The sequence below is a fragment of the Bubalus bubalis genome, chromosome 3, assembly GCF_019923935.1.
Source record: "Bubalus bubalis isolate 160015118507 breed Murrah chromosome 3, NDDB_SH_1, whole genome shotgun sequence".
NCBI classification, from domain to species: Eukaryota; Metazoa; Chordata; class Mammalia; order Artiodactyla; family Bovidae; genus Bubalus; species Bubalus bubalis.
This window is the reverse complement of record NC_059159.1, coordinates 20,459,408-20,480,770: the sequence shown is the minus strand read 5'-3', so window position 1 is coordinate 20,480,770 and position 21,363 is coordinate 20,459,408. Positions and strand designations below refer to the sequence as shown.

At 48.0% G+C, this 21,363-nt stretch overlaps 1 protein-coding gene and 1 long non-coding RNA gene across 10 annotated transcripts in view; both read left to right on the top strand.

Moving 5' to 3' along the window:
- ATP6V0A1 (ATPase H+ transporting V0 subunit a1) overlaps positions 1-21,363 on the top strand; it is a 60,244-nt gene that overhangs the window by 36,892 nt on the left and 1,989 nt on the right. For 5 of the 9 annotated variants that reach the window (XM_025280119.3, XM_006055746.4, XM_006055745.4 and 2 more), the window contains 10 exons: positions 141-280; positions 1,102-1,259; positions 1,712-1,802; positions 4,203-4,321; positions 5,124-5,340; positions 5,707-5,814; positions 10,421-10,528; positions 11,497-11,514; positions 15,679-15,796; positions 16,091-16,262. In XM_025280119.3, coding sequence (XP_025135904.1) covers positions 141-280; positions 1,102-1,259; positions 1,712-1,802; positions 4,203-4,321; positions 5,124-5,340; positions 5,707-5,814; positions 10,421-10,528; positions 11,497-11,514; positions 15,679-15,796; positions 16,091-16,262 — 1,249 coding nt within the window. The remainder of the gene's footprint in view (positions 1-140; positions 281-1,101; positions 1,260-1,711; positions 1,803-4,202; positions 4,322-5,123; positions 5,341-5,706; positions 5,815-10,420; positions 10,529-11,496; positions 11,515-15,678; positions 15,797-16,090; positions 16,263-21,363) is intronic. The other 4 variants (XM_006055747.4, XM_006055744.4, XM_044938945.2 and 1 more) reach the window with 2 other exon arrangements.
- Positions 16,526-19,359, top strand: LOC123332593. The gene is made up of 2 exons (XR_006549448.2): positions 16,526-16,912; positions 16,999-19,359. It is a non-coding gene; the product is annotated as an uncharacterized LOC123332593 (long non-coding RNA).

The window sequence follows — 21,363 nt, the reverse complement described above, 5'->3', positions numbered from 1 at the left end:
TGTTTCCTGGGAATCCCTCTGACCAGCAGCTTGGGAATGAGTCCCTTTTATACTGATCTTAGATTATGGAGAGGGATGTGATGTGTTGGGAGCTGCGGTTTTCTGGAATTTGTCTTTTTCTCTCTTTGGTCTCTTTATAGCTCCATACACCATCATCACTTTCCCTTTCCTGTTTGCTGTGATGTTTGGTGACCTTGGCCATGGCATTTTGATGACCCTTTTTGCTGTATGGATGGTGTTAAGAGAGAGCCGGATCCTCTCCCAGAAGAATGAGAATGAGGTGATGTTTTGTCTGTTTGTTTTTGCTAGAAACTCAGAAACATAAGATAGTAGTATTATTTTCTTGACATATTTCTAATATTTTTCTCCTGTAATCTTTGGCTGCATACTGTTTTTGTCTCTCCATAGGGCAACAGGTTTATAAAAATTTTGTACATACAGAAGGATAATTCAGTTGTTTCTCCATGATTGATGGAAATATATTTTCTTTTTACTTATTTGTTGAGGTATTATTGATTTACAATATTACATTAGTTCCAGGTGTACAGCATAGTGATTCCAAAATTTTATAGATTACACTCCACTTATAATTGTTATAAAATGTTGGCTATATTCTATGTGCTGTACAATATATCCTTATAGCTTATTTATTTTATACATAGTGGTTTGTACCTCTTGAGTCACTTACCCCTCCCTATCTGTCCCTCTCCCCTTGGCTCGCCCCACTGGTAACCACACAGTTAACACTAGCTAATTCAAGAATGAACTAATGTCTAGGTTACATCTGCGTTGGTCTGAAACTTTATAATTTCTCAAGCATCCATTATGAAAATTATGATCTAGAAGTCTTTGATCCATAGAGAAATTTTAGAGACTCTTTAGAGAATAGAGGAGCTATGTTCATTTTAACACTAAAGAGGCCACGTGCTGTGAAAGTACATTTCTTGTTAGCGTTTGTATTTTGGTCTTTACTTCAAGCTCTCTGACCCAGAATGGGGTAAAAGTGGCGAGAGAGGAAGGGGCTAGTATATTCTGAATGACATTGTCACAACTTGAGCTGCAGGGATTATGTTTCATTGGCCTCTTTCTTCTGGCTCCCAGATGTTCAGCACTATATTCAGCGGCAGGTACATCATTCTGTTGATGGGCGTGTTCTCCATCTACACTGGCCTCATCTATAACGACTGTTTTTCCAAGTCTCTTAATATCTTTGGGTCATCCTGGAGCGTACGGCCGATGTTCGATATATACAACTGGACGTAAGTTGCCAAGAAGCTGAAAGTCAAAGCTTATTCCTTTCACGTCCAGCTCTGGATTTCCAGATAAGTGGTAAACCAGCACTTCTTTAGGAAGTGTTTGACACTGTTTCTGTTCCAAAAGAATGTAGTGTCTCCTCTTATCTATGCTCTAGCCTGGGAAATGCTTTGTGATTTGTTCAGTAGTATCAAGGAACTGAAACTGTAAATTAGGCACATTGATTCTTTTTGAAAGTTAAAAGCAGGTCTCCCGATTTCCCTACCTGGTCTTGTATGTATGTTTAATCTTTCTCTTTGTTATCTATGATCCCTTCTCACTCTCTAATACTAATCCCTCCTCTGTTACTGAAAAGACAAGGTAGCTTATAGTAGTTTCTCTGGGGATCAGTTTCTGGATCACAGTGATTCCCTCTCTTGATAAAAAAATAAATGCTGGTTTTCTCCTAACATGGTAGGGAAGAGACACTTCGGGGGAACCCTGTCCTCCAGCTGAACCCAGCCGTCACTGGAGTTTTTGGTGGACCATATCCTTTTGGCATCGATCCAGTAAGAGCACTTCTTTTCTATATGTCTGACATGAAGTTGTTTTTTTTTTTTAATTGGCCATGCCACATGGCTTTTGGAATTTTGGTTCCCCAAAAAGGGATTGTACCTGCACCCCCTGCATTGGAAGTGCAGAGTCTTAACCACTGCACTGCCAGAGAAATCTCTAACACCAAAATTTTTAAATGAAACCCAGAAGTGAAAGAATGAAAATGAAGATAAATAGTTTTTTTGCAGTTTTAGGTAACATATTTTTAGAAAACCTCAGTGTATCTGTCCAGAGTACTTTAAAGCCGCAAGAGACCCAGATGCCTTGGGGAGCCATGTTATTTTTCCTGCATGACTTACTTTAGAGATGGCTAATAATACTGACTCTGGGAAGATTGATTTTTCAAGACTCCTTCCCAGTTTATTTCTGTTTGACTTAGTTTCATTTTTATTTTTAGCAGATGTTTTAATAAAACAAAAATAGCTCTTTTCTATGGATTTTAGATTAGCATTCTTATAAAACTTGTCCCAGAATTTTTTTTTTTTTCCAAATGTGTAAGCAAATACAGTGGGATCAAATCTTTTGTGTTATGTGCTTAAACAGAGGAGGTAGGGAGGAATTTAAGCATTAGATTGTAAGGATTACAGAATTCCAGAGGAAAAGCAGATCATTGCCAGAAAGATTGAGGTTTCTTATTAAAAAAATAAAGGAATTAATCTGGCCTTTGAAAAATATTGCAGATTGTTATAGATGAAGAGAAGTATGTGCAAAAGCATAGAGGTAGGGAGATAAAAAGTTAATTATTTTAATTTTTATAGAAGCTAATGTTACTGAAATGCTTACTATGGACCAGGTACTGTACTAACCCTCAGCATATCTTATTTATCCCCAAACAATTCTATCGGGTAGAGACTGCTGTCTGTGCCATACAGATAAGGAAACTGATACTTGGAGATATTTCATAACATTTCATATGTGCATTTAACAGATGTTTACCGAATCCCTATTGTCTATAAGGTGTAGCAACTGCTAGTGAAATACATCATTCTAAGACATAGCTCCTACCCTCAAACATCTTGGAATCTAATAATACTACTATCTCACATTTCTGTAATGTTCTGTAGTTACAGAGGTTTTGTTGTTGTTGTTGTTGCAGACATTTGATGCTTACAGGGTAGGTACTGAGTTTAAAGTGCCTGTGGGTCACCCGGGTATAAATGTCCATCAGGCAGTTGGAGTTGCAAAAGCTCAGGCCAGATTGGGGCTGCAGAGAGAACCAGCCAGAAGTTTTCAGGTTAGAGGTCACTGAGGATGAACTCTTCATGAAGAGGCTAGTTCAGAAAAAAAGATTCTGGGCTAGATGGTGGAAGATCTGGCCTAACAGGTTACAGAGTTTGCTTTTGGTCTCAGAGGTGACGGGGATTCTTGGAGGTTTTGGCCTAGGGACATGGCTGCCTCAGAGTCATTACTTAGGAAACACACTCTGATGGGCAAAGTGGAGACAGAACTGTCAGGAAGATTTTACAGGCGTCCAGGCCTTACGCAACAAAGCTGAAGGCAATTAATATTTAAAAATAATGGAAGGACAGCACCACTGGGTTTCAGCCAGCATCTAGAAGATAAATGTCCCCAATTGCTTCAACAAATATTTTGTAATGAATAAAAAAGGAGAGCTCCAGGGAGAAGCTATAGAGACTTAAAAACCCTATCAGCAGTCACGTGATACAGTGACTTATTGGACTCTACTTTGAATAAATGAATTATTTTTAAAAATATGGATGCATCCAGGGAAATCTGAATATTAATGATTCCATGGTATTAAAGAAATCATTGTTAATGCTTTGGGGTGTTATGACAGTACTGTGGTGATTTTTTTTTTTTTTTTTTTTTTTGCACCAGGTCTTAGCTGCAGCATGTGGGGTCTTCAGTCTTTGTTGCAGCAAGCAGGTTCTTTTAGTTGTGGCATGCAGGATCTTTAGTTGCAGGAGGCAGGATCTAGTTCCCTGACCAGGGATTGAACCCAGGCCTCCTGCCTTGGGAGCACAGAGTCTTAGCCACTGGACCACCAGAGAAGTCCTTTGTGGTCATGTTTTTAAAATGAGCTCTTACCTTTTAGAGATCCATGCTGAAATATAATATGTACAGGTAAAAGGATATGATATCTGGATTTTGCTTCAAAATAATATGGAGGTGGGGCATAGGTGAGGTAATGATGAAGCAAGACTGACGAGAAGTCAATAATTAATCATTGCAGCTAGGCCATAGGTACATAGGAGTTTGTTATGTTATTCTCCCTGCTTGTATGTATGTTTAGAATTTCCACAATGAAAAAAAAAAACTTTTTCAACAGTAGGTAAATATTTTTCCATTTGAGAACTGTTTGTAATGCCTTCTGTCTTCTTGGGCTGTGATAGATTTGGAACATTGCTACCAATAAACTGACCTTCCTCAACTCCTTTAAGATGAAGATGTCTGTTATCCTTGGTATCATCCACATGTTGTTTGGAGTCAGCCTGAGCCTTTTCAACCACACGTGAGTTGCTCTGTTTTGTCCTAAGAATTCACACAGTTCAGACAGTGCTTTTGCCTGAAGAAGTCATAATACCTTTAGGAGGAAATAATAACTCAGAGCACTGTTCTCTATTGAAGTGCCTTTAAAAAAAATCTTAACTTCTTCAAATGAAGCTTGCTTATTAATATCAGTCCCTTAACAATGTATGAGTTTCCCAGGTGGCGCCAGTGGTAAAGAATCTGCCTGCCAGTGCAGAAGACACTAGAGACATAGGCTTGATCCTTGGGTCGGGAAGATCCTCTAAAGTATTAAATGGCACCCCACTCCAGTATTCTTGCCTGGAAAATCCTATGGGCAGAGGAGCCTGGCAGGCGACAGTCCATGTGGCTGTAAAAAGTCGGACATGACTGAGCCACTGAGCAGACAACATACAATCGTTCTCAAGATCTTTGTTAAAAAAAAACAATACCACCTTGTGTAATTTTCATCAAAATGGAAGTTATGTTTTTTCCCATGATGTGTAACTCACATAAACTTGTGAATTGTAGTCTCAGAAGGTACTTGATTTTCCCTTCTCTTTCTCACGGGGGATTGACGGGGATGGTATTAGAGCTGTTCAGGGTTCAAAAGTTTGAAAGTAGTTGTTAATCCTGCCTGTCTCTGTTGCCTCTAGTGCTTCTGGCTGTCACTTCTTAAAGTGTTCAATTCTTAAACACAGAATTGATGGAAAGTTAGGTAGAAAGTCTAGGGAGAGCAGTCTACTTGGTATGAGGTGACCCTCAGTCTGTTCACTGTTAACATTTTTTTCTGTCTTACTTTTTAGCTACTTCAAGAAGCCCCTGAATATCTACTTTGGATTTATTCCAGAAATAATCTTCATGACCTCTTTGTTTGGTTACTTGGTTATCCTTATTTTTTACAAGTGGACGGCCTATAATGCTAAGACATCGGAGAAAGCACCAAGCCTTCTGATCCATTTCATAAATATGTTCCTCTTTTCCTACGGGGACTCTGGTAATTCAATGCTGTATTCTGGACAGGTGCGTCAATCTAGAGGTGGGCTTTTCTCAGGTTGTTATCCTAGGTCAGGAAGCCAGATGTTTCTGTGACCTGAAAGAAGCCTTTAAAACTCCTTTTCAGTCCACACATTCAGATCTAAATTCAACCCAGTCTCATTCTTTGGGAGAGTCAACTGTAATTTTCAGTATCCCGGCAGAGTGGAATTTATAACTCCCATCCTATGGGACAGACCTGGGCTTTGCTGCGACATCTAGTTATTTTGAGAAACGGGATTATGTTTTTTATTCTTAGATCAGTAAGAAAGAACTATTTTAGGGAAAATCTATGCTAGAGTTGGAAACGGCACGTTGACTAATACAGTGTGCACTTTCCTCCTTACTTTGCAGAAAGGAATTCAGTGTTTCCTGGTAGTGGTTGCACTGCTGTGTGTCCCTTGGATGCTACTGTTTAAACCACTGGTCCTTCGCCGTCAGTATTTGAGGAGGAAGCATTTGGTGGGTATATTTCTGTTGCTGAAAGTTACCAGGTTGTTTTTTTTTTAATCAATGCAGTTCCTCATTGGATGTAATGAGTTGTGCATAACCTGTATTCTCTTAAAATGCACTTGTGTTGTATCCCAGCATGAGCCCTGGACCTGCTGAAAAGAAAAAAATAAACATGTAATTGCTGTTCAGACAGCCAGATGCTCAGCTTTGAGTAGTCCAGGTGGCAAGAACAAGTCATAGTTTTCACCTTTCCTGATGGAGTTTTGCTCATGCTGTGCTCAGCAGAATCCAGGTCTGGGCCCGTCTCACTGCAGCAATAGCCGAAGCAAGCCTGCTAGAGCTGCAGACAGCGAACCCACTCATGTGGTTTGCCTGGGCAACCACAGGGCTGACACCAAGACATTTTCTTTTAAAATGAGACCATGATACTTTCACCAGCCAAAACATCTGGTGTAGGGAAAGATTTGGTTTAAAGCACATTGACGTTTTTTCTTTTTAAAAAAGCAGCATACATACTCGTGCTTACTTTATGTTTGCGTGCATCTGAATTACACACACACATACACACACGCACACACTTAAGTCGCCAAATATCCGTTTCTGGCACTGCAGTAATGCTTACTTATTACATTGCCTGGTAAAGCCTAAAAGATCATATTGCATGACTCTCGTACAGCTGTTAGATGGTTACTCCTGTTGGAGAGCAGCTGAGTTACCAGACCGTCCTTCTCCCTTTTCTGACCATCTCCATCCTTCCATGTGCCCTCCATTCGTCTCCCCTTTCACTCCCTCCCTCTCTTGTTTCCTTCTCCCTTCCTCTTTTCTCCCATTCACTATCAGGAAGGGCAACCTGTGGAGGCCCCAGTCAGCCCAACCCCGAGCCAACAGGGACTAGAGGCAGCAGCGGCTGCAACAGTGAGTGAATTAAAACCAACAAACCATCACATATTGTTTAAAGAGGTGGCAAACAGTGCAGCAGAATTCTTTCTAAGTATGTTGAGAGCATGGGCCATGTGTGCTCTTGGGAATTTTGTCCTTGTTACTCACTGAGACGATGACAGAAAAAACCTCCACCTCTTAGGAACAGATTGTAGTGTCATCTTTACCATTGGTCCACTAAGTTTCCATTCAGTGTATAAGTGCAGTCATGTCTGTGAACGCAGGGCGTTTGTCATACCCTCTCCAAGCCCATCATCTTAATCCAAGAGGGCAGCTCTTGGACTCATCCATTGTCATGTGTGCATTTTGTGACCCTGTGTTGGATGATTTTTTTCATCATGGAGTGAGAACATCCCTGTGATTCTTGAATTGATTTCCCTCCACTTTCAAGATCTGCTTCAAAGTGATGCTTGGACATTTGGTCCACATTAGCTGTGACTTACTCTCTTTCCAGTGGAGACTTGTACGTGTCTCCTTTTCTGTGAGAGACTCAGAAGCCCTCACATCCTCAGCTGTTCATTGAGACCTCATCCCTGCCATGTGTCTTGTGTACTTTCCACTTGGTATAATAACAAAGTCATCTTCTGTTTCAGTCTTTCCTTCTTCCAGTGCTAGCTCATGATTCAGTGACAGCCTTTGAACCTTAAGCATTTCATTATTTGTCCTTAAAACATCTCTTAACCAAAATCTTACAATGCACTAATACCAAATTAGCCCAATCTATTCTAGGTAATAATGAATCTGTAATATTTTTGAAATCTCACCAGTAGCGGTTCTTCATGTTCTATTGTATTCTAGTGGCATCATACTCTTTTAAATAAATGAAATATTTAGATGGTGACCATTTACTTCATTAGGTGTTCCTGATCCTTTTAACTCCAAAAACTAATTATTCTTCTAGAACTAGTCTAAAAAGGCTGGTATCTTGAATCAGAAGATATTTAAATGTGGCTGCTTAAAATTGTTTTCAAATGGGGACTTACTCTCTTTTATGAGAGGGGGAAAAAATACCCTAAAGCACATACTGTCCATGTATTGACATTCTTCCCATGTGCTCGTCTTTCTTCTAGTCTTAGTTTAAAGTGTGCTTCTGCTGCATCAGTCTTGATGCTTTTAAATCTAGCATCCTCTTCTGTGATACTGTCCAAGTTAAAAGTCTCCGGTCGGGAAACCCGCTCATTTGGAGGGACTCCTTAGCCCACTAGTTCTTTAGCCAAACATTTATTTCTGGAGAGCAGCCTGAATGCATCAGGATGATCATTCCATTATGAGGCCCTAGATTCTTGACCCTAAGAGCTGAGGATATGAACACAGATCTGGTTTTGTTCTGTCCCCTGTCCTCTTGGTTGTCTGTAAGCAGTGTGTCATAGTTTTAATTTTTTCTTTTCTTCTTTCTGCTGATGTGTGTGTCTCAGCTCCTTTCCTGTAACTCACACTTCCTCTGTTCCGAAGGAACACCTATTCTGTCTGGCTGGGAGGTTTAACCTGGCTGCCCCTCACTTCATCTTCTGGTTGGGGAAAACTTCAGAAACGACTTTATGCTTTAGGCCCTAAAGCCTGCTTCCTCAACCCAGGCACCCAAGGACCCACCCAAGGATACGCAGGAGTCCTGTCCTGTCACCAGTGTGGTGCAGAAGGTGCTGCAGAGTGTACACTTGCGTTACATGTTCAGTCCGCCTCTCGGGGGTCATCAGGTGTAATAGTTACACAACCTGGAGGTGCCTGGGGCGGTTCCCAGCTCTGACTACGCACCAGAATCACCTGGTGAACTTTGAACTTGTTTCTTAGGTGTTAGAACAGAGAAGTGGAGGAAGACATAGAGATTGCCCATAATGCCATGACTCCTCGTGGCATTATGTGTCACCCCCTCCTGACACGAAAAACTAAAAGCAAAGCAATAGGTGCACTTGGTTAGGGCTGCAAACAGTACTGACAGTGAAGCTTCCCCCACCTCCTCCTCCAGGCTATTGTTAGCAAGTGGGGAATTTTGCCTTTCAATTTTTTTCTGCCAATATCAGCATATATCTGTCATCTATTGATAGAAATACATATATACGTATGTACGGGTATATATATTTAAAACACATTAGTAGTTGGGTTTTAAATTGTAGCACTCTTCTGCCTCTTGACTTACTGTTTCATCACAGTACCCTTAGAGTTGCCCAGCAGTCCGTAGGACTGTCTGTCGGATGTGCTAAAATTATGTAACCATCCCCTTATAGATGGCTCTGGTGGTTGTTCCCAATTCTTTGCTGTTCCAAATAATACAACATCCTTGTCCTTGTATCCTGATAAAACTTCACAGGCATAGATGTTCCTAGCAGTGGGCTTACTGTCTTAAAGGGTGCATGCATTTTGGGGGGCATGCCTTTTCAATTTTGGTAGACAATCAAAACGATCATACAGTTTGTCCTTGGGGAAATATTTTTTAAGATACAGATTTTCTAGGCTCCACCCTAGACCTATTAAATTTACCATTTCTAGAGGTGATATTCGAGACTGTCTATTTAATGAAATGCAGCTTTCAAGGTGATTCTGATTCAACGGGTTCTCTGACTAGCACATGAGAACCATTACTAGAAGAAAAGAGAGAATCTGCCCAAACCTGGAGGGTCGGTGGTCATATGCTGTGGTCAGAGATGCACACCAGAGGTGAAACAACGAGTGGGGACCTTGGGGTGGCTGTCCCAAACCGCTTGTGTATTGTCGCTGGTGCTGCTTGGAGGCCATTTTCCAGGAGAGCAGTCTTTGAACTCTTGCCTTGTTTGGCTTCCTGGGTGGCAGCCACGTGAAGTAGGTCTCAGAGTGCTTTCCTTGGTTCCTTTTCACTCTAGTGGCAGGTTAGGTATCTGCCACACTTAACCCCAGTTCTGCCTGGTTTTTGTACCCAAAGAATCCCCTTGCCTCAATAAACCCAAACTTTTCCAGATCAGGCTGACTTAGAAATTCTGGTCCTGGGGACCCTGCTCAACATGCCTGTGGAGTGAGAGGCAGCAGGCACCTAGTCAGCATCTGTCCGCGTGCCTGTGAAAAAGTTGTGTTAGCACTCGGAGTCCTCCCCTGAAGGACAGGAGCCTAACTCAGTATTCTCTAGCTGCAAGCTAATGTACATTAAGCCTTTTTTCCCTGTTCTGTGTGACCTAGAAAGTCCTTTGTTCCTGGGCAAGGACCCAGTACATTTGGGGGAGAAGTTGCTGAAACTGTCTGGCTCCTGTTGAAATCTTAGCCGACCAGGTTGCAATCACTATGTCGTCTGACTCCCCTCCCTCTTAGAAAGTGTAATCTTTAGTTCCAGAAAAAGTTAGGTCACTGAAGCCTTTACAGATAGAGCCACGCTTGTTAGGAGAGTCTGTTCCTACTAAGCTTTTCACACAAGCAGGATTCTCAGTTGGCATTGGCCGAGGCGAGGTTGGTGTCTCTTGGTGCAGCAGAAACTGCTTGTTGCCTCTGATCAGACTGAGGTGGTACATGTAGTTCAGGCTGGGCCTGGGCAGAGGTGGTTGGGGTGGGAACAGTGGCTTGATTTTACTTAGCTGTTCCATCAGCGGGTTTTGTTTTTGTTGTTAGAATATATGCTTTTCTGAGGTTTGTATGTACTAACCATCGCCCTTCCCCATATCACAGAATGTCACATTAAAGCCCAGGCAAATTCTACTCTTTCTGTTCATCTGTGTAGGGAACTCTCAACTTTGGTGGGATCAGGGTGGGCAACGGACCGACAGAGGAGGATGCTGAGATTATTCAGCATGACCAGCTCTCCACCCATTCAGAGGACGCAGAGGAGGTAAGATCAGTGGTGTGGGCTTCCTCTCCTCCCATCTCGGGTCAGCCCTAGTCTTGTGTCCCCAAGTGGCCTCACTCCTGTCTGCTCCTTGAAAGATGAAAATACTAATACTGAGCATCTGCCTGCCTTCTGAATCTCTTAGGGCCCCTCAGCTTTTTTCCAGTGGCCCCTGCTCTAAACTCCAGGTGTTGCCTGCTGAGCCCGTAGTACTTTTGTTCTGTTGTCCGGCTTCTTGAGTTCTGCAAGACCTGCAGTAACCCTGCGCGTGAATCAGTTACTGACCACTCTCCTCAGACTGAGGCAGAGCCAGCCCCAGTGCCCCAGCTCTGACAGCAGAAACCCGGCCAATTTTGGTGGCCCCTTCGTCCCTTGCCCCTTCTCAGACTGGTTCCTGTGTGAACTTCAATCAGTGGGTTTTTGAAGTCCTGTTCCACTAATGTGCTCTTATGGCAGACATGCTCCGTGAGCCTTTTAAAGGGGTTACTTGCCTACTTTTTAAAGGGAGGGTGAAGTCTGAACATGCTAGACTTTTCCTTAAACCACCACCTCCAAGCTCAGTTTTTTTTTTAAATCAGTCTCCTTGCCTGACCGTTTGTACGACAAAGCCTCTGAGCTGAACTTTGAATCTCATCTATCCACTATATTCTTCTTAAAGCATAAAGAATAAGAGTAGAAGACCCAGGGGACTGAACTGTGACAGTATGACTGACCGTGTCTACCATATGTATGACTTTTTTTAAATAGAAATGGCAAGGCTTGGGATGCCTTTTCAAAATAAGTACCAGCACTCCAAGCACTGCTGATTTTGGTTTCCATTTGTGCTGAGGAGGCTTGTCTCTAACATGTTAGAACATTTAACATTCGCGGTCCCCCACCCCCACCAAGCAGCAATGACTAGCCTGGTGCTTATGACTTGTGACCTTGTGTGTGGCGTGGCTTCCCACTAAGTGTAAATTTGTGTTTTCAAGCCTACCGAGGATGAAGTGGTAAGAAACCAGCTGGCTTTGGCTTCATGTTTATCTGGGGCTTCTCTTCCCATCCTTGTCATCACTCTGCTGTCCCTGCTGCATCCTGGGGCCCCACCCGTGTACACCTGCATCTCACTGGCCATCTCTAACCAGTCTGTGAATCTGTGTTCTAAAAAAGCTCATCTCCATTAACTGCATCTCATGTCAGTCACCTCTGTCTCTGTTTCATTGACTTTGCTGATCTAATGCCTTGAGAATGGCTTTACAAGGAGCTGCAAGTAATGTCTGCACTGGCATTCTTGAAGTGACTCCCCTTGGGAGTTAAACCCTGTTGGCCTCTGCCTTCCTCTCTGTGATGCTATGTATGGTCGCTCTGCCCTGGGGGTAACCATTTCCTCCTTGCTCCTCTGAGTGCTTATGGGAAAGCTCACCCTTCCTCCCTGAGATGCCGCCCACCTCTTCCTGCTGCCCTCATCGGCTTGATGATGCTTGGAGTGAGAATGCTGGACCTTTGCTGGGGGTCACCTTTACCTCCATGTGACCCAGTTAGAAGACAGACAGCTTTCAAAAGGAGGCTTTGCCTCTAGGATGCATCCCAGAAAAAAACAGTCCATCTGCATGCAAGGAGTTCATATTATCCCAGCCACACAAAGAGAGTAACAGAGTAGAAAGTTGGCTAAATGTTCAGGCTGCAGCCAGACTAGAAGGCCTTCTAGCTCGGCCCTGATTCGCTTAGCAGTGTACACATTTTGAATTGGGTTTTTAATAGGCATTGCTGCACTGTTTGCATCTTCTCCCCAAATTTCTCTCTGAAATACCCAGACCTGTGACCCTTTCCCTTTTCTGGCTTTCCTGGTGCTCTCTAAGTGGGCAGTGGGATGGGAATGGGAAAGGCTTTGCTATTCTATGTGAAAGCAGTGCTCGGTCTTCCTGAAGGCTGGAGAGGCTCCTTGGCTGGTATCTGGGAGCTTCTGTTCCTCCAGACCACTCCTCTGTGCATGGCCGCAGGCTGAGCCGCCTGGAAGGGCCAGGTGGGAGTGCGTCCGTGTCAGTGAGGAGCCCAGGCCTCTCCCAGTAAGGCTGCCTCCAGCACCAGTGCCTCCAGCTCAGTTCTTATGTGCGGCCCTGTCCCAGGGGAGTGGACATGCAAACAAGATGGACTGGAATTCAGCCTTCCCAGTCTCTGGCCCCACCCCCGACTCCCTCAGAGATTGTTTCCCATAGCATCATAAGTGGTGAGGACATTCAGATAACTGCCTCAGATATCTAAATACATCACAGGTAGAGGCAGCAGACCCTCTCCCTGGGGGCGCTCTGTCCAGCTGCAAACCAGAGCCCTGCCCCTCAGTTGTCTGGGAAATCTTTGAAGGCTGTGACCACTCAGCAAGGGTCAGTGGAACATCTCCCTACTGTGTCACCTCACCAGATAACATTCATCCAACGCATTCATTCATTCACCTTCCATGTGCCAAGCACTCTGTTTAGCGCTGCAGGAACTGAGAGAAGAAAAAAAACCAAGTCCTTGCCTTCAAGGAACTCCAAGACTAATTGAGGAGACAGTCTGGGTGACAGATGCTGTGATCAAGATGTGCCCAGGGTGCTGTGGGAGCACAGGAAGAGGGCACCTGACAGAACTCTGGGGGGGTGGGGAAGAGGACCCCTAGAAAGGGTTCCCCAAGGGCATTATTGCTGAGGTTGGCCTGGTCCAGCCAGAGTCCTCTGTGGAAGGAGGGCCAGAGGGAACGCAGACCCATAGTATGTAGTTACCATAAAGACACATTTTGGGGATAAACAAGTTTTCAGCTTGCTGGAGCGCAGTCAGGAGTTGAGGGACTGGTGAGAAGTAAGACTAGAGGTTGGCAGACAGCAGCCATAGTAGAGTATTAGGCAAGAAGGAGCGTCAGGGGCGGTGAAGCTGCAAGTGACCCAGTGTGTACCAGTGCTGAATACCCTAGGGAAGAAGGGGAGAGGGTATATTGTGTGGGTGGGGGCACAGCCTCAGAGGGGTCAGGAAAGACCAGGGAGGTCTGGAGGGAAGTCAGGCATTGGCAGTGGGAGTTGGGAAGGAAGGGAGCAATAAGAGATGGGGGACGGAAAAGCCGCAGGCCTTGGGCCTTCGTGAAAGCAGGCAGTGGGAGTGAGTGAGAAGTCAGGCTCGACTTCCAGGTTCCGATGCCTGGGGCGCTAGTTATGACCCCCGTTAGACATGGGATGAGGAGCAGAAGTAGGTCTGGAGGGTCAGAGGAGAACAGTCAGTGAGTTCAGTTTGGGTGGTGTGGAGTTTGAAGCACCTGTGGTGTGGCAGGAGGAGATGTGGACAGCTGGTTGGAAACCCGCAACATGGAAGTAGAAGTGCTCATTGGGAGCTCCTCCCGGGGTGGCCACTGAAGGCCTGAGTGGCAGTGCTACAGGAGAGAAAAACCAAGAGGAAGTGAGCGTGTCAAGGAGAGGAGGAGCGCAAGGCAATGGTGGCAGATGCTGCAGAGGCTCAGTCACAGGATGTCTGTTAGACCTTGCGCCTGGGAGCTAAGGGGAGCGAGCCTGGGAGCTACATGGAGCTAAGAGGGCGCAGCATGAGGAACAGGCATGGTGGGGCGGCCAGGAGGCGGGTAGAGGATTAGGGTGTCTGCGGTGGTTCCCAGTCGGTTGTAGCTGACTCACATGGGGCAGTGACAGACTCCCAACTGCTTGGCTGGTTTCTTACTTAATTCTCAGCCCACTTACTCTCTCCCCCGCCCCACCCCCCAGTATACAGGTATGAAAACTTGCCCAAGGTTACAAAGTAGGAAGTTGGGAGTGAAAGAGAGAAAGCAAGGGTAACGCCTGGAGGAAAGCTTCCTCTTCCATCTCTCTAAGAGCGCCCACAGTCACTGCTTTCACAGAGCTCTTAGTAAAGCCTTGCACTCCATGGAGATGGGGACCATGTCCTTCCTTGGAGCGTGGACTGTGGGGTGACAGCCAGCAGCAGTGGCAAAAAGCTCTTAACAACATTGTCAGGATTGGAGTAACTATGGTTACCCTACTTTTCAGGGTAACTAGAAGACTTTGCAAGAGCCTATTTCAGAAGAAAAGCCCAGAAATACTCTTGGTATAGATAAGGGTGAGGGAAATTAGGCGATTGCCAGAGATGGCGTGTTGGAGCTGGCCCCCCTCGCCACTGGCCATGCTCATGAGGCCTGGGCTGTTAGCGCTTCACCAGCCAGCCCAGCCCTCTTCTGCCCTCATGCCGTTTCTCAAGGTAGTTCTTTCTGGTATCTTTTGGGGGTCAAGTCATGTGAATCTGGAAAGAAACTGGTGAAAAACGGACTCTGACCTGCGGGCAAGGCAGGCTTGGAAAGCCGATTTGGGCAGCGGCCCTCTGCTCACTGGGTCCGGTCTGGGCCCTGTCGGGAGGGGCTGCCTGCCTCCTGGCCTTCAGTGGCTGTGGCGCCACCTGGGAGAGTGAGGCCCGGAAGCACACCTAGGGCTGGACCCTGAGCAGGCCTAACAGGAAGCTCCCCACAGCCCCTCCTCTTTATGCTGGAAATAATCTTTGATGTTGAAAGGAAAACCAGAAAAAAGGGAGCGTGAGGAAAACAGACCTAAAAGATAACCTTCATCACCTGCCCGAGTAGGAATTTGTAAAACTTTGCCAAAATGTCCCTGTGTGATCTTTTCAGAAGTCTCTAAAGTAGAGGGAGTGACCCTGCTGCCCACATGTTGGGAAGATAAGAAGGTGCTGCAGAGGTTTAGTCTCCTCCAGGCACTTTGCAGCCTGGTGGCCTGTCACCTGATGCGCATCCCAGGGAAGAGCCCTTCCTGCCCTCCTGGCTCTTTGAGAGCAGGATGCTCTGCTCTCAGGCTCCACGAGGTGGAAGTCAAGCCGGAACAGAGCTGCCAGACAGCTCTTACCCTAACGTGCACCCCACTCCGGAGCTGACAGCCTAGTGGGGAGAAGAAGCATGTGTGTTAAGAAGAGTCTCATTAAGATGTAGTTCATTACAGTGTAGTATTTTGAGGGGCGGGGGGCCCAGCTGGGGGCCCAGCCAGGCAGGATTTCCGGGCGTGGCCTCACCGAAGTGTCCCCACCAGGAATTCAGCACCAGGGGCTCTGGGCCCAGGTAGCCATTCATGCCAGCACTCAGACCCCTGCACGCTCCCCTCCCCGCCTCATTTCTGCTGTCTGGTTTCCTCCCCTGACAGTTTGATTTTGGGGACACCATGGTGCACCAGGCCATCCACACCATCGAGTACTGCCTGGGCTGCATTTCCAACACCGCCTCCTACCTGCGGCTCTGGGCCCTCAGCCTCGCTCATGCACGTGAGTGTATTTCTCTCGGGTCAGAAGCCATGTCTGTCCCTCTTGCTTGGGCACTCCCTCCACTGGGGGCTTAAAGAGAGTGGACAGTACCTTAGGGCTCTGGAATTATGGACTCCCGAATCCCAGGAGAGTGACATCCCGCTGGGAGGATCCACGCTTTTGCCAGGTTAGCTGTTGAGGTCGCAGGAAGCCACGGGGCAGGGCATACTGCGGTGGGGAGATGGAGAGCGAGGTGCATGGCCTGCAGCACCCCCAGCCCGACTGAACCGATGTCCTGTCTCTCCCCATCCCCAGAGTTGTCCGAGGTGCTTTGGACCATGGTGATCCACATCGGCCTGAAGGTGAAGAGCCTGGCCGGGGGCTTGGCGCTGTTCTTCATCTTTGCCGCCTTCGCCACCCTGACCGTGGCCATCCTCCTGATCATGGAGGGCCTCTCAGCCTTTCTCCATGCGCTGCGGTTACACTGGTGAGGGGAAGAGTGGGCTGGGGCGGGAATGTGTCCTTAGCTGCACAGAGGGTGGTTTTACACTGGTCCAAAATCTGAAGACGCTAGGAAGTGTCTGCTTGCACATCGTCGTGCCCAAGGACGTGCTTGGGGGTGAGCCCCAGGAAGTGTGCTCTGAACAGCACAGCTCACTCTCCCAGCCTCCAGGGAGGGGGCCCTGGTGTGCTGTCAGTTGCGCGCCTGTGTTCAGCCTTCTTCAGTGTCCTGATTATGGCTTCAGAGATCTTCTGGGGTCTTTGTTTGGGGTGTTTTGCACTGGCATTTAACTCTTTCCTGTCTTCAGAGCAATGAAAGCAGCTGTGGAGTAGATTCTAAGGCCAGGGAGGCGCTGGAGCACACTCTGCCCGTGTCTTGTCCCCTTATCCTGTCATGGCGCCAGTGTCTTTAGGTAGGACCCCGGCAGCTCTGTGTGAGTAGGGGGATTCCTGTTCCAGAGCATGTTGCTCGGTACACTAAAGCCATCTCTTCAGAAGGGCAGGTTTTGGATTTGTTTGTTTTCTTTCTTGAATGTTGTCTGTGGCTCTTAATGGCTGTGGATGGAAGTGGCTCAGTCCTGCGGAGTGGAGAGCTGGGGTCTGGTCTGGACTGTGACTCCACGACTTCAGAGTAAGGTTGGCAGATTTAACAAATAAAATTACAGAGCCCTCAGTTAAATTTAGATTTCAGATAAACAATGAGCTTTTTTTTTTTTTTTTAGCATTTCCCAGATGTCCATGGGACATGTTTATATTGAAAACTGGCTGTACCGTACTTTATCTGGCTACCTGACCTCAAACCCTGCCTCCTTGAATCTCCCTTTACATTGTGATTCTCCCTCTCTTTTGAGGTCCATCGGCTCTGGAAGCTTTAGACCTGAAGTGTGCACACACAGCTGTGCCAGTTTAGGGGCTCACAGGCTCACTGCCCCTCCCTTTGGGCTCCCTAGACGAGATGATCTGTAGTGTTCATGATCTCAGGGTCAGGAGAGAGGGCTGTGACTCTTTCCGTTGCTTCTCAAAACCTGAAGAAAACTGAAATCTGAACCTGAGAAACCTCTTCCCCACTCCCCTTATCTTTGTTTTTTTCTCGCCTGACTTGTTTTCAGCTGAGCCTGCTCAAAGATTCCGCCGTTTGTTCTAAATGACAGAGGGGAAGGTGAGGCGTGGGAGGGGGAGCCGTGGCCAGGACTGACTCTTCCCTCAAAAGCTCCTTTAGGAGAATCGGCGTCAGGACACCGTGCTTTCTGGGCCTGGTCCTCTCCTCCCCCACATCCCCTCCCCGCCCAGCTGTTGTTTACTGGGAGCCAGGAGTCTGGCCCGGCCGAGTGGCCCGACTGCTGGCGCACTACCCGCTCTCAGCTTATCAGCACACGCTCGCCCCAGCACACTTCCTCACCACCCAGTGCTGCCAGCCTGTGCTGACTCACTTGGTCTTACCCTCTTGGCTTCCTTCCTTTCCTCTTCACTTCTCTGTCTCTTGAGCGCTGGGCTCCAGGGAACAGTGACCAACCTACCTGGACTCAAGCCCGAGTAGGGAGCCCATTACCTACCCCCAGGTCAGCGGGGCGCAGTCAAGGAGCTGGGGCAGACCTATCAGAGTAGTGAGCCAGGCCCACATGGAGCAGGGAGGGGCTGCCTGGGCCCGATGTCCAGGGTGAACTGTGGCGATTGGAGGTCATGCTTTGCTGCCAGAAGGATACTTCTTCCTCAGACTCACCTGTGGGCTTCGAATGAAAGTCCTTATGAATGAGCCTGAGGAAGTAACGGGTGGCGAGTGAGCAGGCTCCAGAATCGGGTGACCCGAGTTTAAATTCCAGCTCTGCTGGCACTGGCTGGGCGCCCCTGAGGACAGCCCTTGCCTCTCTGAACCTCACTTTCTGTCCTGTGAAAAGAGGATAATGTCCATGTGACAAGGTTGCTGCAGTTAATTAGGAAATAATGCACAGACCAAGTGACTGTCCTGATGCCCTGGCGCATCAAACCTGAGGTCAAATGCAGATGGAGCTGCCCTGCGGAGAGGGCTGTGGCCCCTATAAGCGCTCTGCTTCAGTCTGTTAGAAGAGAGACCCAAGGGGAGGCACATGAGACCACTTGAATGCCTCCCAGACGTAGTTTGCAAGGAATAGGCTCATCAAACACTGTATCATACTTGCAGGGTGGTGGTGAATTGGTAGTGGAAATTTTGGATAGGAAAGAAAAAAGCAGTGAAAATTCCTTTGTGCAACTTTGAGAATCGCATCCCTGGAGGCCTTTGTTTTCCCCTGCCACTAGGAAGGAGTAAATGAAGCTGGTGCTCGTGCACCCCCTCCTGGCTGAGTGTGGACGTGCCCCGAGGATCTCCAGACTGCAGGCATTCTGAGTTATGACCATCCTGTGAGGGGTGGAAACAGCTGGGCCCGCTGAAAATGGCTGCAGAGACATTGCTGCAGTGTTTTCCTGGCTTCCAGCCTGGGCATCTTCATGCCTGTCACTTTACCCCTAGTGTTCAGCTGGGCTTTCTTGATTCTGCCGCAAGGACTGCCCCATTACACAGGTTCTAGGTCTCTTCAGTGGGAACAAGAAGAAAACCATCTGACTTGATAACAAGGATAAACCTTGAGACTGAGGGTCATGTAGGGACATGAGGAGGTGAAGGACACATGAGGAGGTGAAAACAGCAGGTGAATTCATGCACCCACCTGCTCATTCTGTCTCCTCCTGAGTTGCATCTGTCTGTCTTTTCCCCCACCGACTGTGTGCAGCGTGGCCTTCGTGCCCACCATAATTAATGAAAGATCTTTTCTTCCTCAGAAAAGGCAAAGGCAGGGGTGCAATTTGTGGTTTGAACTGTGGACACCAGATTGATGTTAATAGAAAACTTGTTGCCCCGTGACCTACCTTCACAGGAACCTCATCCCTTCCTGCCTAGCAGGTTCCACATGCACACTCACAGACGGGGGGCTAAAGGGGCAGATTTGGGGGCCAGTTTGTAAGGAATACAGTGGCACCACAGCCAGACACCGCGGTGGCTGAGGGAGTGGCTGCTCAGGAGAATGGACACCCCTGAAACGTAGCCCCTGGGCTGACCTCACGGCCCCGCACGGGGCATCGGCCGGCGGTGTGCTGCGGGCCCAGTGCTGCTCAGACCAGGACGGGACCATCTTTCTAAAACCACCTCTCGTTGGCCACACCCCAGCAGGGAAGGGAAGAGGCTCAGGCTTTCTCCCTTCGTTCACTCAAGAAAACAAGATTTCTGTCACGTAGCAGGGGTGCTCTCTCCAGGGACTCCCCGTCAGTCCTTCCGGGCCACTGGGTGGCCTTTGCCAGGTGTGGGAGCTGGCAGACTGACAGAGCCCTGCCCGACTGCCCAAGGCTCTCCTCGCAGCTGCAGAGTTGGAGATGCATTTTAGTGGCCTGGGGCGTGGTAAGGCCCTGGAGGTGCCCCAAGCAGAGCCCCCCCACCCCCGCCCCCGAGAAGGAAGGACTTAACAGGGCAGCCAGCAAGGTCCCGCCGCGCCCCGGCACAGAGAACTTCATGTCTGTACTTTCTCAGGAAGCACACAGTTCCTGGCTGGGCCCGGGGGGTGCGGGGGAGAGACCAGGAAGGAAACTGCTTTCCAGCTTTGTACTGGGAGGTTGGGGCAAGCATGACCAAGAAGTGGAGCCACACTGGCCTTGAAATACCCACAGTATCCCCTTCGGCACCACCCTAAGTCCTTAAGTGGCAGCTAGTGGGCGAGGGGGACCGCCCATCTGCTCACACAGTAGAATGTGTGTGCCCCCCTCCCAGGCCTGGGTCCCCTGATACACATGAAGCAGGCAGGGTGATGGCAAGAGACCTCTGCCTCTGACCCCTTGGGCCTGTGAACACATCTGCAGCTTCTCTGTTGAGCCAGTTTGGATCAGAACTGTTTGTGTGATGAGTCAGCCAGAGGTCAGATACCTCACAGACCCCAAGGTGACCTGTCCACGGTCTGGCTGTACATGGTTGAATGACATGAAATGCTGTTGCCTGTGCACACACAGCCTACCCAGCATGGAGGATTCAGTCCTCAGAGCCGGGAGAAGCCGAAACCTACCCCCACCCCCATGGCATTCCTCAGAGGAGCTAACTGGAGCTGGACCCTCATCATGGGGGTGTTGGGACTTGGGGCTGAGTCCTGCAACTGACTTCAGTTTGAAGCACCCCCTCCTGGATCCCGTGCTCTCTGAGGGGGCATGGCCGAGGCACTGACCGGACTCCTCCAGGGGTCAGGAGGCTCTGGGGACCTTGGCGCAGCCCCTGGAATGTGGGATCGGGGTGAAGGGCTGCCTTTTCTTGTGCTCACACAGAAAATCCTGTTCCCCTCCTCTCCCCAGGGGATGGAGTTGGCGGCTCTGCAGTTGGTGTCCTTAGCCAGTTCCCCAGGGCTGAGGGGCCTCTGGGGACCTCTCAGGACCACAGCAGACAGTCCCCTTCCCACCTCCTTTTCACTCATTTCCTGCTTTGTCTTGGAGAATACCCTGGCGGAAGGCTGAATGAGAGGCAGGAAGGTGGAGAGTGTCTTGGTGCCCACTGCCCACAGCCTGCCTCAGCCCCGCGCGGCCCACTGCTGCAGGGATCCAGGCCACCAGGGTCACACCGCATTGAGTGGAAACTATTCCTCAGGGCAGCTCTCCTTGGCTTTTTTATCCTCTGAATCATGCATTTTTCTGCCCATATTTGGTGGTGATTTGGTCGCTGGGCAGCCATCCAGGGCGAGCTTGCAGCCAGGCCCTGCTTCCAGGCGTGGACGCCTTCCTGCCCCCTCAGAGCTCGAAGGGCCCAGGGAGACCATCAGGGATGGATGCTGAGCTGCCAGGGAAGGGAGCTAAAGCTGTTTTTCCTTTCAGTCCCCAAGAGAAGAATTCTTTCTCAGATGTTTTTGTAGTTGGAGAATATTTTTGCCATTGCTTTGAGAAGACTTCCTCTCCTAACTTCCCCCTTTCCTGGGAATTTCCTCCCCTAAATGGAAAGCCTCCGCTGTTCACTCACAACCCTTGCTTCTCCTTCCTCCCCTGAGAAGAGATAAAAACAAGCGAACAGTGGTCCCTGCCAGGGTTCCTCACACGAGCTCACAGCACTC